We start from the raw sequence: 17,494 nt of genomic DNA, 5'->3' as shown, positions 1-17,494 counted from the left end.
ATTTGGGATACGGCCTTAATGATTTCCTGCTTCGTGAAACGACACTTTCTCAGACAAACGGCGAAACACTGTTGCAGACGTTGACTGCTGTAGTTGTTGTCAGCGCGGTTAGGCTCCTGATACAATGTTGATGCCCGTCACTCGTTGCTATTTGCCTTTCCGTAAGTCAATACTATGTCGGCAAGCTCTCGATTCGAATACGGAACCATTGTGTACAACGCTGTATCACATCCACTACAAGGTGAATCAGCAGGAGAAGTAAATCGGACACAAGATTACCAATGACAATGACAGGAGAGGGCGCTAGGTCATGACGTATGAGGAACAGAACCACCCTCTAGGAGGAAACCATGCATACTGTAACTATTGCTGGATGGTACAGTGAGTATTAGACTGAAGTATCTGTAACAATGTATGATTGAATAAATGTTCTCTGTCATAAAATCCATGTATTTCCCGACACAAGTTCATAGGCATCGCTCAATCCCTAGTGTGTACACTGTGGAAAACATCACCTTGTATAAGCAAAGACATGTAGGCGAGGGATTAGTTTAGTATTCGTGTCTTTCCGACGTGCTTGCGGTAAATGTGGAGACGTGAATTATGGCGACGTCATTACCAATTGCGTTGAAACAGGACCAACGTGCTGTTATTCTTTAATTGGCTGCTCAGGACATACACCGATAGACACCCATCGTGGAATGAAGAATGTGTCTGGGGCAGCATGTCTGTCGAAAACCAATGTTTGTGAATGTTGCGCCAAGGGGTGCTGCTGCTTAATGGTAACGTACGTCCCCATATTACAAATATCGTAAAGCAGAAGTTGCACCAAATGAAGTGGGAGACACTGGAGCACCCGCCCTGTAGTCTTGATCTCTTTCCATACTGTTATCACGCCTTCGGTCGCTTAAAAAAGGCCTTGGAGGGTCGAAGATTCCTGTCGGACGAGGCTATTCAGCAGACAGTTACGTCCTTCTTCACGCAGCAGGACACGGTGTTTCACGAAACGGGTATCTTCAACCTGGTGCGTCGGTGAAATAATTGCCTCAATGCTGACGGTGATTTTGCCTGATTGAAATACCGATTCTGGACTGCACAGTACCCGAACAGAGACTTTTTGATCGCCCAATATACATATAGTGAGTAGTTGTGGTTCTGTAACATTCCGTTGAGGCACGTCCGAAGTTACCTTTACGTCTGGAGATTTACCTTCGTTAAGAATTACATACTCTGTTCCGTTTGCTAGGAACTCCCCGATCCAGTCACAAACCTTGGCTAATATCCTGTGCGTATGTATTTTGTTCATTGGGCAACAGTGCAGAACTCTACTGTACTCATTTTTAAAGTCAAGGAATGCTGTATCAACTTGGGTGCCAATATCTGTTGCCTACTACTACGTTACATTTACTTACGTTAAGCACCAATTGCCAGAACTTGAAAGATCCTTTTACCAGCTGGATACAGTTCTTGCTAGTCTGCCATTTCCGTACACAGAGATCCGCAAAGTTGGAAGCCTTCCGAGCCACGCTGCAGGCCATCTGCTCCATGCCGCGCTGCGAGATGTCCATCGACGTAGGATTCGTTCGGAATAAGAGCGTTTGCTGCGAGGCCAGTTTCCTGTTTCTCCCTGCCGCTTGCCGCTTTTTGAAGGGAATTGCTGTGCTGCCTACAGCGGCAAGTGTATTGAGCGCGGCGGCGAAGATCCGCGCCAGTGGCCATCTTGCCGGCGGGCCGGTCGATACAGCAAGAGCGCCGCTGCTGACTCGCGCCAAGTCAACGCCCGCCGACACCGCCGTCGTGGCGCGCCCGCCTTCGGCGTCATTGTGTTTGCACAGATGCAGCAGCTCTCTCGTACAGCTGTCCCTTCAACCAATAGCCTCCCAAATACGGGTGTTCCAAAAAGAGCCATCCCACTCCACAAGACTATATCATCTTGTAAAGTTCAAAACCACAAAATTATCCATCGGCCTCCGAGGCCGCCTAATCTCACGGTATGTGATTTTTTTGTGTGGATTTGTGAAATAGTGCACCTATGTGCCTCCTCTTTCAAATTCTGTTGGTGAAATGGGACACGCATACCAACGCCAGTGATTGCAGGAACGCCACACACGCTCGCAGAAGTGTGGAAGGAGTGTGACTAACTTCTGGAAGTTTATCGTCCGTCCCTTGGAGGGTACATTGAACATTTGTGAAAAGGAAATGAAACCTTTGATCTTAATCGTAAATTTCTATACACAGCGCTGCATAGCTTCAATGTATTTAAAAAACAAATCATTAAAACACCACGTGTATTTATTCCTCTACATCTACATCTACATTTATACTCCGCAAGCCACCCAACGGTGTGTGGCGGAGGCCACTTTACGTGCCACTGTCATTACTTCCCTTTCCTGTTCCAGTCGCGTATGGTTCGCGGGAAGAACGACTGCCTGAAAGCCTCCGTGCGTGCTCGAATCTCTCTAATTTTACATTCGTGATCTCCTCGGGAGGTATAAGTAGGGGGAAGCAATATATTCGATACCTCATCCAGAAACGCACCCTCTCGAAACCTGGACAGCAAGCTACACCGCGATGCAGAGCGCCACTCTTGCAGAGTCTGCCACTTGAGTTTGCTAAACATCTCCGTAGCGCTATCACGCTTACCAAATAACCCTGTGACGAAACGCGCCGCTCTTCTTTGGATCTTCTCTATCTCCTCTGTCAACCCGACCTGGTACGGATCCCACACTGATGAGCAATACTCAAGTATAGGCCGAACGACTGTTTTGTAAGCCACCTCTTTTGTTGATGGACTACATTTTCTAAGGACTCTCCCAATGAATCTCAACCTGGCACCCGCCTTACCAACAACTAATTTTATATGACCATTCCACTTCAAATCGTTCCGCACGCAAACTCCCAGATATTTTACATAAGTAACTGCCACCAGTGTTTGTTCCGCTATCATATAATCATACAATAAAGGATCCATTCAGAGACAACCGGTGTTGGTCAAGTGACCGTCTTCAAGTTCCGGATTAGCACTACATCAAGTTAAAGGAAAGTTCTTTGGCGTCAAATTCGTGACTGTTTTTAGTTACAACACCTGTCACACGTGTATCTATCCAGTCACATTGTAAGTAGGCTGTTTAGGTTTTTTTATTGGTAACGCCACGTAGCGCTCTATATGAAAATCACTGGCTGTGCTGTGTGCAGTCCGTGGCTGGTTGGCATTGTTGTAATATTCGCTATTGTAGTGTTGGGCAGCTGGATGTTAACAGCGCATAGCGTTGCGCAGTTGGAGGTGAGCCGCCAGCAGTGGTGGATGTGGGGAGAGAGATGGCGGAGACTTGAGAGCGGATGATCTGGACGTGTGTCCATCAGAGACAGTAAATTTGTAAGACTGGATGTCATGAACTGCTATATATATATATATATATATATATATATATATATATATATATATAAAGACTTTCGAACACTATTAAGGTAAATACATTGTTTGTTCTGTATCAAAATCTTTCATTTGCTAACTGTGCCTATCAGTAGTTAGTGACTTCAGTAGTTAGAATATTTTATTTAGCTGACAGTATTGGCGCTCGCTGTATTGCAGTAGTTTGAGTAACGAAGATGTTTGGTAGGTAAGTGATTCATGAAAGGTATAGGTTATTGTTAGTCAGGGCCATTCTTTTGTAGGGATTATTAAAAGTCAGATTGCGTTGCGCTAAAAATATTGTGTGTCAGTTTAGTGTTGATCAGAATAAGTAAAGAGAGTACGTTCAGTTTTGCTCAGCTGTTTGAAAAGCAAATAATGTTAGAGGTTTATCAGCACAGTCATTCATAAATTTTTCTAAGGGGACGTTTCATATGGAATCAAAGATTTTGATACAGAACAAACAATGTATTTACCTTAATAGTGTTCAAAAGTCATGTATATATATATATATATATATATATATATATATATATATATATATATATATATACACTCCTGGAAATTGAAATAAGAACACCGTGAATTCATTGTCCCAGGAAGGGGAAACTTTATTGACACATTCCTGGGGTCAGATACATCACATGATCACACTGACAGAACCACAGGCACATAGACACAGGCAACAGAGCATGCACAATGTCGGCACTAGTACAGTGTATATCCACCTTTCGCAGCAATGCAGGCTGCTATTCTCCCATGGAGACGATCGTAGAGATGCTGGATGTAGTCCTGTGGAACGGCTTGCCATGCCATTTCCACCTGGCGCCTCAGTTGGACCAGCGTTCGTGCTGGACGTGCAGACCGCGTGAGACGACGCTTGATCCAGTCCCAAACATGCTCAATGGGGGACAGATCCGGAGATCTTGCTGGCCAGGGTAGTTGACTTACACCTTCTAGAGTACGTTGGATGGCACGGGATACATGCGGACGTGCATTGTCCTGTTGGAACAGCAAGTTCCCTTGCCGGTCTAGGAATGGTAGAACGATGGGTTCGATGACGGTTTGGATGTACCGTGCACTATTCAGTGTCCCCTCGACGATCACCAGTGGTGTACGGCCAGTGTAGGAGATCGCTCCCCACACCATGATGCCGGGTGTTGGCCCTGTGTGCCTCGGTCGTATGCAGTCCTGATTGTGGCGCTCACCTGCACGGCGCCAAACACGCATACGACCATCATTGGCACCAAGGCAGAAGCGACTCTCATCGCTGAAGACGACACGTCTCCATTCGTCCCTCCATTCACGCCTGTCGCGACACCACTGGAGGCGGGCTGCACGATGTTGGGGCGTGAGCGGAAAACGGCCTAACGGTGTGCGGGACCGTAGCCCAGCTTCATGGAGACGGTTGCGAATGGTCCTCGCCGATACCCCAGGAGCAACAGTGTCCCTAATTTGCTGGGAAGTGGCGGTGCGGTCCCCTACGGCACTGCGTAGGATCCTACGGTCTTGGCGTGCATCCGTGCGTCGCTGCGGTCCGGTCCCAGGTCGACGGGCACGTGCACCTTCCGCCGACCACTGGCGACAACATCGATGTACTGTGGAGACCTCACGCCCCACGTGTTGAGCAATTCGGCGGTACGTGCACCCGGCCTCCCGCATGCCCACTATACGCCCTCGCTCAAAGTCCGTCAACTGCACATACGGTTCACGTCCACGCTGTCGCGGCATGCTACCAGTGTTAAAGACTGCGATGGAGCTCCGTATGCCACGGCAAACTGGCTGACACTGACGGCGGCGGTGCACAAACGCTGCGCAGCTAGCGCCATTCAACTCCAACACCGCGGTTCCTGGTGTGTCCGCTGTGCCGTGCGTGTGATCATTGCTTGTACAGCCCTCTCGCAGTGTCCGGAGCAAGTATGGTGGGTCTGACACATCGGTGTCAATGTGTTCTTTTTTCCATTTCCAGGAGTGTATATATATATATATATATATATATATATATATATACTCCTGGAAATTAGCTGCGCAGCATTTGTGCACCGCCGCCGTCAGTGTCAGCCAGTTTACCGTGGCATACGGAGCTCCATCGCAGTCTTTACCACTGGTAGCATGCCGCGACAGCGTGGACGTGAACCGTATGTGCAGTTGACGGACTTTGAGCGAGGGCGTATAGTGGGCATGCGGGAGGGCGGGTGGACGTACCGCCGAATTGCTCAACACGTGGGGCGTGAGGTCTCCACAGTACATCGATGTTGTCGCCAGTGGTCGGCGGAAGGTGCACGTGCCCGTCGACCTGGGACCGGACCGCAGCGACGCACGGATGCACGCCAAGACCGCAGGAACCTACGCAGTGCCGTGGGGGACCGCACCGCCACTTCCCAGCAAATTAGGGACACTGTTGCTCCTGGGGTATCGGCGAGGACCATTCGCAACCGTCTCCATGAAGCTGGGCTACGGTCCCGCACACCGTTAGGCCGTCTTCCGCTCACGCCCCAACATCGTGCAGCCCGCCTCCAGTGGTGTCGCGACAGGCGTGAATGGAGGGACGAATGGATACGTGTCGTCTTCAGCGATGAGAGTCGCTTCTGCCTTGGTGCCAATGATGGTCGTATGCGTGTTTGGCGCCGTGCAGGTGAGTGCCACAATCAGGACTGCATACGACCGAGGCACACAGGGCCAACACCCGGCATCATGGTGTGGGGAGCGATCTCCTACACTGGCCGTACACCACTGGTGATCGTCGAGGGGACACTGAATAGTGCACGGTACATCCAAACCGTCATCGAACCCATCGTTCTACCATTCCTAGACCGGCAAGGGAACTTGCTGTTCCAACAGGACAATGCACGTCCGCATGTATCCCGTGCCACCCAACGTGCTCTAGAAGGTGTAAGTCAACTACCCTGGCCAGCAAGATCTCCGGATCTGTCCCCCATTGAGCATGTTTGGGACTGGATCAAGCGTCGTCTCACGCGGTCTGCACGTCCAGCACGAACGCTGGTCCAACTGAGGCGCCAGGTGGAAATGGCATGGCAAGCCGTTCCACAGGACTACATCCAGCATCTCTACGATCGTCTCCATGGGAGAATAGCAGCCTGCATTGCTGCGAAAGGTGGATATACACTGTACTAGTGCCGACATTGTGCATGCTCTGTTGCCTGTGTCTATGTGCCTGTGGTTCTGTCAGTGTGATCATGTGATGTATCTGACCCCAGGAATGTGTCAATAAAGTTTCCCCTTCCTGGAACAATGAATTCACGGTGTTCTTATTTCAATTTCCAGGAGTATATATATACTTACTTACTTACTTATCGCGAATGGACCCAGAAGGATCACGCAAAGCTTTCTGACGTCGTTTCTTCCATACTTCTTTCATTCGTTCTCCATGTTTTCTTTTTCTTTCTTCTGTCCATTTTGTTCCTGGTCTCTTTAGTGCTTCCTTCTCCGACAATACAATCCACTTTTCCACCTTATTTCTAAAAGTTTTTCTATCTTTGACATCTTTAAGTTCAATATTTGCTTTTTGTAAATCTAATTTTACTTGGCTAATCCATGGTGTTGTTGATTTGACTTTTTCTATGTAAGTGAGAATTCTGTTGGTGAGTCGTGTGGGGGGAAGTCTAGTGACATGTCCATAAAATTTTAATCTTCGCCTTCTTATGTCTGCTGCCAGGTTTGATATAGTTTCTGTGGTTCTTCTTGATTGTATCCGGTATCCTTCTTCTGTTAATTTTGGACCTAAAATCTTTCTCATAATTTTGCGTTCTTCTTTTAGTATTTTTTCTAAATCACATTTTGTGTGGAGTGTGAGCGTTTCACTAGCATATAGTGCTGCTGGCTTAATTACTGCGCAGTAGTGTCTGATTTTTGTGTTCGAGGAGATGCATTTTTTATTGTATATTTCATGTGTCATACCATATGCTCTCTTCATTTTCTGTTGTCTGATCTTCTGTGCAACTTTCTCTCCTCCGGTTGGCTCCAAAATTTCACCTAGGTATTTAAAATGTTTTACTCTATTTATTTTTCCATATTTTGTGTTCAAACTGTGTATATGGAATTTCGTACAGAAAAATTCTGTCTTTTGAAACGAAATTTGTAAACCTACTTTATCCGCGCATTCCTTAAGGATCTTTATTTGTTTGGTGGCGATTTCTTCATCATCTGCAAGTATGGCCAAGTCGTCCGCGAATGCTAAACAAGATATCTCCACGTTGTCTTTGGTTCTACCAAGATGGATTGGTTTCCAGTAGGATTGATTTTTTAATTCTTTTTCCCATTCCTTAATGACTTTATCCAGGACTATATTAAACAGAAGTAAGCTGGAAGTCATGAACTTATATATATATATATATATATATATATATATATATATATATCAGTTCATGACTTCCAGCTTACAAATTTACTGTCTCTGATGGACACGCGTCCAGATCATCCGCTCTCAAAACTCCGCCATCTCTCTCCCCACATCCACCACTGCTGGCGGCTCACCTCCAACCGCGCAACGCTATGCGCTGTTAACATCCAGCTGCCCAACACTACAATAGCGAATATTACAACAATGCCAACCAGCCACGGACTGCACACAGCACAGCCAGTGATTTTCATACAGAGCGCTGCGTGGCGTTACCAATAAAAAAACCTAAACAGCCTACTTACAACATTAATGTGATCTGCCAAAAGCCCGAATAACCACCTTTAGCAACTCTGACCGCTGCGAGACGTACAGGAAGAGAGCCTATGGGGCTCTCGAAGGTATCGACAGGGATGTGGAGCCATGCCGACTCCAGTGCTGTGGTCAGCGGAGCTCTGTTTCTAGGTTGAGGATCCACGACGTACACAGCCCGGTCGAGATGGTCCCGTAGATTTTCGACTGATCTTAAATCCGGGATGTTTAGTGGCCAGGGGAGTACGGTAAATTCATAGTAGTGTTCTTCGAACCACGCAAGTACACTGAGAGCTTTGTGACACGTTACATTGTCCTCCTGGTAGATGTCATCTTGCCCAGGAAAAACAAACCGCATGTAGGGGTGGACATGATCCCCAATGATAGATGCATACTTGTGTTAATCCAGTGAGTCTTTCCGATTGACGAGACCACCCAGGGAATGCCACGAAAACATTCCCCAGACCATAACGCATCCTTCTTGTTTGCTGTCAGACGTTTCACGCCGAACACGCCAACGGCCTCTGTCTCATGCAGCATAAAACATGATTCATCTGAAAACGCCACCTGTCACCGCTCATGGGACGTCCGGTTGCGTTACTAGCGCGCAAGTTCCAGCCTTCGTCGCCGATGAACAGCAGTCAGCAACTAGGCGCTTTCCGCTGAGACCCGTACGCAGCAACGTTCGAAACACGGTCGTCGAGGAGACGCTGTTGGTGGGCCCCGCTTCATCTAGGCGGTCAGTTGCTCAACAGTTGCACGTCTGTTTGTCGTACACATCTCCACAGCCATCATTCGCCCCTGTCATCTATGGTGCCTGACGCACGACAGTTGTCTCGGCGCCATTTTGCCATGCACGCTATACTTCAACCACGGACGCACACGAAAAGTTTACAGACTATACATTTCTGAAATGCTTACACTCTCGGCCTGAAAGCCAACGATCATGCCCTTTTCGGACGGCAGATAAATCACTTCGGCGTCCCCCCGACACGCTTTACATACCCTCCACCGCAATTGTTATCACGTGCCGCCTGTGACGTTGACATCGAACATAGGCCGTGGTAACTGAACGGTGTATTAACTGTGTGTCCCAGACGCTGCACCTAAAAACAATTATGCGTTTGATAGCTAGGAAGCTTCCTTTAACGTAGTGTCAGTTCGTGGGTTGCGGATGGTCACTTGATCCAAACTAAATAAATAAATGTAAATGTCGCGTGAATAGGGCCTCCCGTCGGGTAGACCGTTAGCCGGGTGCAAGTCTTTCGATGTGACGCCACTTCGGCGACTTGCGCGTCGATGGGGATGAAATGGTGATAATTAGGACAACACAAGATCCAGTCTCAGAACGGAGAAAATCTCCGACCCAGCCGGGATTCGAACCCGGACCGCCGGCCGGGGTGGACGAGCGGTTCTAGGCGCTACAGTCGGGAACCGCGCGACCGCTACGGTCGCAGGTTCGAATCCTGCCTCGGGCATGAATGTGTGTGATGTCCTTAGGTTGGTTAGGTTTCAGTAGTTCTAAGTTCTAGGGGACTGATGCCCTCAATAGTTAAGTCCCATAGTGCTCAGAGCCATTTGAACCATTTTTGAACCCGGTCCCTTAGGATTGACATTCTGTCGCGCTGACAACTCAGCTACCGGGGGCGGAAACTTGATCTAAACTGATTTTCTGTGAATAAATATAAAGTCCAACAGCTTTCGGTCGTTCCGCGTGCCCTCCACGAAACACGATAAACATGCAGACGCTAGTCACACTTGTCCCATACTTCCGCGAGCATGTCTGCAGTTACTGCAATCACTCCTGTTGCTACGCAGCGTCGCAGTTCAGCCATAGTTGTAGGATAAGGAAGTACGCAGACGAAGTCTTTGACAAACCTCCACAAAATAAAAATCACATACCTTGAGATCTGGCGGCCTTGGAGGCCAATGATGCGACGCGATAATCGTACGTCCCTCATAATCGATCCATTGTATAGGCAGCTCACTGTTAAAAATGCCCTTATATGCAGGCGCCAGTGCGGTGGTTTATTGCCACTTAGTAGGTGTTACAGTGTCGAGAAAAGTCGTCATATCTGAATTCACTTCTGCAAGAAATTGACGTCAGTGTAATAGGTCTATAGTTCTGCGCGTCCGTCGTAACACCCTTCATTTAAATTGTAACGACCTATTTTCCAGTGCGATCATCCAGCGACCTACGGTAAACTAATACAAGAAACGGAAGAGGGCGAACAGTTCTTCCACAAATTCAATATAGAAATGTAAATGGCATCCGTCATTCCCAGTGACATTTACTCTATCCAGATATTTGAGCTGTTTTTTAGTTCCGCGTCATTTTCCCAACATTTCGACAACAGAACGTAAGATATGTTCTGTGATTTTCTTGGGATGACGAAGTTTAGATTTTCGGCTTTCATTTTAGCATCTTACGTCATGGAGCCATCGTGGGCAACGAGCAGTTGGACAGACGACTTTGTTCCAGTGACTGATTTTTATGTAGGACCAAAACTTTTTTAGAGTTTTTGACAACTCAGAAAGAAAGATGTTGCTTTAGAATTCACTGAACGCTTCTCGGACTGTGGTATCTACGCCTATTTCGACTAGTTTATAAGCAACAGTTTGTTTATAAGCAACAGTACGAATTCGTTGTTAGCTAATGTTTCCTTCCAACTGTACGTTTATTTAATTACGTGATCTCAGTTTTGTATAGAACCGCTACATAATATTTTGACGAAGCTGGCTTCAAAAAGGCGAAATGCTTAATAATACTCGAAACTGATGATAGTTTGTTGTATGAAGAGGTGTTCTGCGAGTATGGTTCTTGATTACAGTCCGCATTGCACACCTACAGAGTGAAAATAATTTACCCGACGAGCCCTGGGAGGTTGCACAGGATACCGAATTAAATATTTTTCTCGAATGTCATATTTTCCTGTCAGGGCTTTTTAAACAAGTAGAGGGAGTTTTCTTCCGATTAAAATTAATTAAACTAACATATACTGGGAGGTTGCATAGGACAACGAAAACACTTCTTCTGATGTGTTTTCCTGTGAAGACAAAAAGTAATACAAACAAGTTTTAATCCTTCATGACCAAGAGACAACAACAATGACACAGCACAATGAATTCATTGCAGTAGAGGTTCAAAAACACCTATATTTACTTGTAAACAGAGGTTACACCTGGGAGTCATTTTCTGTCTAACGCGGTCAAAGATGCAGGAGTGTCCGTAATTTCTACATCTACTGCTACTATTCGGGCAACCAGATCCTCTTCTGATTCAACAGATGTTTTTTGAACAAGACTGTACCATCTCCCGTCATACCAAAAAGAAAAAAAAACGAGGTGTCAAGGAGGGAATCGAGTAGGCCATGGTACACGACCACCACGACCAATACACTTTTCTCGAAATAATTGGTTCAAGAATCGACGCACAGGACGACTGAAACGTGCCGGCGCCCCGTCATGCTGGAACGATATGCAGTCTTGTAGCGAGTGGCACGTCATCCAGCAGTTCTGGCGAAGAAATTGTAATAATGCCTGTCATTTAATGACCTAGACAGGAGATATGGCGCAATTAACAGTCACCAACAAATCTGCCCACATATTCAGGTAGAACGGCAATTGATGAGCGCGAGCAGATGTAGCAGGTGGATTAACCTCACTCAAAACATGCGAATTGTAGATGTTGAGGACACCCCGAACGTTTCTTCAAATGTAAACAGTACAGAGGACGGAAATGTAGGATGCATATGCCACTGTTCCAGGTACATCTGGTTCTACGTTGTGCACGCGCTGTAGCTGAAATGGATTAACAATTGCTCACGAAGGACGTGTCTGACATTCGTCTGGTTCGTCCCCTTGTTCTGCAAAATTGCACGAGCGCTGTGAGAGATTACACGCTCTGCCAGATTAAAAAATGCTCACAGGTAATTATGAGAGAAAAATGTTTGCTTTGGTTCCAGTGCAACCTCCCGGAGTAATTTTCAGTCTGCATATGCGTCAGATCACGAGTGACGGCCTGCTAACGGGGCGACGTGGCAAGGAATGACAAAGTAAGATACGTATTAAGTTGGGAAAGGTTTAGATAAACTGACGAGAAAAGAAAAAGAAAAGAAGAACATGCGTTTTCTGGGATGAAAGGTGAGATACTTCGGTAAGTCAGCTTAAAGTCGAGCAGCAAGCCAGAGGTGGAGCTGTAGTCACATGGGACTAGGAGGAAGGCAGCCTTGAGGGTTGGAGTAAAAGCTGCACTAATGAGCCGCTCATTACGCGCTCCTGTGTTCGGCTGGGCGCGCCACAGGCCGGCTTTATCTCCCACCTGCACTCGCTGAAGGAAGACACGTTGCGACCTTCCCGTGTTCTACATCAACATCTGTATTCTAAAGTGCGTGGTGGGGGATACTTTTCATTGTACGATATACAGGGTGAACCCGAACACAGTCCATAAAATTTCGGAGCTTGTTCTGCAATATTTTCTGAGTATTTTGCTACAAGACACCCGTGTCTCCAGTGGTTCGTTACAGAGTAATTTCATTTCGACTGAAGAAATGCTATCGACAAGGAATCTCAACTTGAATTCATATTTCTAGTTTCCCATAAACCTTTTGACAGCTGTCCACACAACGAACTTCTAATCAAATTGCGTGCCTATAGAGTACCGACTCAGTTGTGAGAAGTGATTCGAGATTTGTTGTCAGAAAGGCCGCAGTGATTAGAAAATGACGGGAAGTCATCTATTGAAACCATCGTTACACACTACAGATCAAAAGTATACGGACTCCTATCTGTAACGCGAAACTGGCAACTAGACGTCACTAGAGGTGGACACGCCAGTATATAAGGAGGCGGAGCGCATTTTGTTGCCAGTAGAGAAGCAGTAACAACACAATGGGTAGGTCAAGAGGGCTCATTGACTGCGAACGTGAATGTCGCCTGAGAAACAAATTCATCAGGGACATTTCAACCCTTGTAAAACTGCTCTCGTCGACTGTTCATGGTGTGATTGTGAAGTGGAAATGTGGAGAAATAGCCACAGCTAAACTAAGACCTGGCAGATCTCATATGCTGATGAACAGAGACTGTCGAGCATTATTGGGGGGGGGGGGGGGGGGGCTGTAAAACTATTGCATGCACTCAGTGGAAGGAATCACTCTTGAGTTCCAAAGGGTTACCAATAGTCCAGCTAGCACAGTGACTGTGCCTGGGGAGTTAAAAAGAATGGGGTACAATAGTCGATTAGCTCCTAGTAAGCCACATATTTCTGTAGTCTATGCTAAGCGACCCTTGAGGCCATGTAAAAAACGACGATACCCTGTGGCAAATCGATGGAAGGAGACTAATTTCATCACACTCAACGACCCAGGAGACGAACGTGAAAATGAGCATACCTCATTAGCTCGTCTTTCTACAAATTGTCTGAATTCCTAGATTCAGGAACTCAAAAAGCTTTGTCAGCTTCATGGCTTGTAGCAGTGTTTGTTGTCAATCTACACGACAAGTTGTTACGTCAAGACAAAGGGAACAAATGACGTTAGCTGTCAGTGGGCTTTGACTTAAATAAATGGGTAAAGTTGAAAATTTGTGCCAGGAATTAGCGAAATGCCACGAGTAATGCGTATAATGGACAAGGGGCGCTACATCAGTAGTTTTTGGATAAACTGAGGCTTTGAGTCTGACAGGAGGTGAGTTGGGTTAGTGTGTGCAGCGGTGATGACCACTGTGTCCTTATGTCTCAGTGGTCAGCGCATTTTTCTAGTAAGCAGGAGACCTGTGTTCGAATCCCGATCCAAAAAATTTTTCAACTTTCCTCATTGATTTAAATCAATGCCCACTGGCAGCTAAAGTCATTAATTCCTTTGTATCTTGATTCATAGTGGCTGCAGGAAGAAAATGGAAATGTTCTTTCCGACAGGTCAGAAAGAACAGACACCACATTTAGCATGTAGTTATGTACTGTAGAGAGGACCCACTATTTATAATTGTTTTGCTGTGTTAAATTTAACTGGTATAAGCATGTAAAGTATTAAGCAGTATTTTGATGACTTACTGCTGCTGTGCCCACCGTCAGATACGGTACACAGTTATACCCAGAGAAGGCGCAAACCTAGGCAGTCTCCAGTGTGGTGCCATGTAGTTACGGCGCTCGTAACAGGAACCACATTACACTTCCGCTGGACGACATACAAACTGTCGATCCACCCGCCAATAGCTAGGTATGATGCCACAAAGGACGCTGACACCAGGAACCACTTCCTTCATCCGCCAAATACAGGGTTGAACAAAAATATGGAAGCAACGAAAACACATTACCATGGATAATACGATGTAGGAAGCCCGTTGACATTCAAAACAGTTTCTTGACGTCTCGGAATGGATACATACAGGTCGTGTATGATCATCAAGGGATTTACGAATGCCCGTGGAAAGTAACCTGCCGTCATGTGTAGTGCCAAGAGTGAAGTGTGGAGGAGGTGATGTTATGGTATAGGGGTGTTCTTCGTAGTTAGTGTATGGTCTCCTTTTGTGGCAAGAAAACGCTAAATGAAGAAGAATATGAACACATTTTACAGCATTGTGTAGAGCGTACAGTACAGGAACTGTTCGTAGACGATGTTTGTATCAGTATGACATTGCACCCTGTCATAAATGGTCTGTGTACAATAACATTTCCGAAATGGACTGGCTTGCCGAGAGTCCCGATGTGAATCCAGAAAATCACCTTTGTGTTAGAACGTCGACTTCGCTTCAGACCCCAGCGTCTGACATTACTACCTTCCCTGGTTTCGGCTCTTTGAGTAACAATGGGACGGTATCCCTACACAGACACTGAGGCGCCTCACTGAAGGTGTTTCCTACAGGGTTCAAGCCGTCAGGAAGGGGAATAGTGGACACACCCCATTTTAATGTCCACTAATAGCTGTCTGGATACCTTTAATCAGATGGTGTACATTCCCGTCGCTTTATATTGCAGGGCGCGTAAGCATATGAAATGGCACACTGATGTAATTGAAGTAACGTGATTCATATATTTGCTTATGTAGACGTATCTTCGTCCACCTTGGTTGAACCTGTGACAATGTTGTGGTCGAATTAAAACTGTGTACCCGACCGAGACTCGAACTCGGGACCTTTGCCTTTCGCGGGCAAGTGCTCTACCATCTGTGCTACCGAAGCACGACTCACGTCCGGTACTCACAGCTTTACTTCTGCCAGTACCTCGTCTCCTACCTTCCAAACTTTACAGAAGCTCTCCTGCGAAACTTGCAGAGCTAGCACTCCTGAAAGAAAGAGCACTTGCCCGCGAAAGGCAAAGGTCCCGAGTTCGAGTCTCGGTCGGGCACACAGTTTTAATCTGCCAGGAAGTTTCATACCAGCGCACACTCCGCTGCAGAGTGAAAATCTCATTCTGGAAATGTTGTGATCCTTTTTGATGTGTTTCACTTTTTTATGCAGGCAACAATTTCAAATGTACACAAAGTCCTAAACACGTCCTGCGCTTGAAATAAACGGGTAAGTTGCAGCGTAGGCGCATGGATCGTGTTTTTTAATAAATATTTGGTGCCTGCAAGGCAAATATGATATCACTGCCGATGAGATAAGCTTTTGTCTAGGTATTGAAGTGATGTTAATACTGGTAGCTGTAGTTCTTGTTGTAGTTACAAGTGTTACGCGAGTGACATTGATTATTATCTGGCAGCGCAATATACATCGGAGTATATATGGTGTGCGTGCGCGATGCTGCAGGTGGAGCTGACGGGCAACAGCATCTACGAGTACATACACCCGGGAGACCACGAGGAGATGACCTCCGTCCTCAGCAGCGCGCAGCCCGTCTTCACGCACAACCCGCTGGTGCACGGTGAGCACACCTTCTCACTCACTAGAAAGTACAGCTGGCGGCTTTGGGTGTGATAGGCGCTAGTCGCTTTTTCAATCAATACGTTTCATACATTTTATTGGACCAATGCAGACTCGTCATCAGACGCAGGCATTACAGGACCTCCTTTTTTTATAGTACTATGGGACTTAACATCTGAGGTCATCAGTTCACTAGACTTTGAACTACTTAAACCTAACTAACCGAAGGACATCACACACATCCATGCCCGAGGCAGGATTCGAACCTACGACCGTAGCAGCAGCGCAGTTCCGCACTGAAGCGCCTAGAACCGCTCGGTCACAGCGGTCGGCCCAGGAAACATTCCTTTCCGGAGCACGCACAACTAGATGCTATGCTCGTCGTGATTCAGTACTTCTTATACAACTCCACAAACTATTAAAATATATTTCTCAAACTAGGAAATACAAGAAGCAGAAGATATCAAGATTTTGGCACTTCGGAGAAATGAAATCAGAATTGGAAATCCGTTTTATAGAGTTAATGGTGGGTCTTCGGTTCAGTTATGTTTGCGATGCATACGATTTTTCGTATACGCGTTTTAAAAATGAAGATGGTAGTTCATCCTGAGTATTTACGTTCACTTGGGACAATCAGATTAAAAAGATAGTATTTTCAGAATACATAATTGTGTTATAAGAACTGTTTCTGGTGTTAGTTACAGAACATTCTGTACAGACGTTTGAAAGAATAAAAAAATGAAGAATAGCTTCAGGGAAACACTTCATGTTCTATGTTATTTTATAATTACAATTAGCAGTAATGTAAAGTCATTTCACTGTATTTAACTTAAATTAATCTGAATATGCATCACTGACTTTCTTCTACTTCCAGACATCACAATTCGAGGGATCCATGGAATACGACTATGGTAATGCAATGTACTGATGACGTGCATCTTGGTGTCCATGAAAAATTCGTTCCGATAATGTACATTTTAGCCAGCGGACACACACACACACACACACACACACACACACACACACACACACACATACATACATACACACACACACACACACACACACACACACACACACACACACACACACACACACACACTACTTAGGAGTACTTAGTTCTATAGTAAAATATTTTCATTCGTTGTGTGTTTACTGTAAAACGCAGTGAATACTTAAATACTGTGCATGTGCACGAGCGCGCGCGCGCGCTTGTGTGTGTGTGTGTGTGTGTGTGTGTGTGTGTGTGTGTGTGTGTGTGTGTGTGAGTTGTCTAAAATGTAAATTACCGAAATTAATTTCTCGTGGACACTAAAATGCCTTGTAATCTAACTCACAGGGTCCAGGCAATAATAATGTTCATTCACTACCGCTATCTGATCATGAGCAAGCAGTGGCTCAAAACCTAGTGAATATTATAATAAATCGTATTAAATACAAAAAGCGCCTGATGAGATATCATTGACACATTTAAATCAAAGTTTCAGTTCGTCACTCACAGTGGATATAACGAATAAAATGTACAACGTTCCTTTTGTTGTTCACTTACGTAG

The 17,494-nt window shown here is 46.0% G+C and overlaps 1 protein-coding gene across 1 annotated transcript in view; it reads left to right on the top strand.

The window, feature by feature from the left end:
- Positions 1-17,494, top strand: part of LOC124556089 (single-minded homolog 1-like) — a 137,760-nt gene that overhangs the window by 70,150 nt on the left and 50,116 nt on the right. Inside the window, exon 4 of the mRNA XM_047130115.1 lies at positions 15,828-15,942. Within this exon, the coding sequence (XP_046986071.1) occupies positions 15,828-15,942 (115 nt within the window). The remainder of the gene's footprint in view (positions 1-15,827; positions 15,943-17,494) is intronic.

The sequence above is a fragment of the Schistocerca americana genome, chromosome X (assembly GCF_021461395.2).
Source record: "Schistocerca americana isolate TAMUIC-IGC-003095 chromosome X, iqSchAmer2.1, whole genome shotgun sequence".
NCBI classification, from domain to species: domain Eukaryota; kingdom Metazoa; phylum Arthropoda; class Insecta; order Orthoptera; family Acrididae; genus Schistocerca; species Schistocerca americana.
The sequence above is the reverse complement of the archived record's forward strand: the minus strand, read 5'-3'. Positions and strand labels throughout refer to the sequence as shown.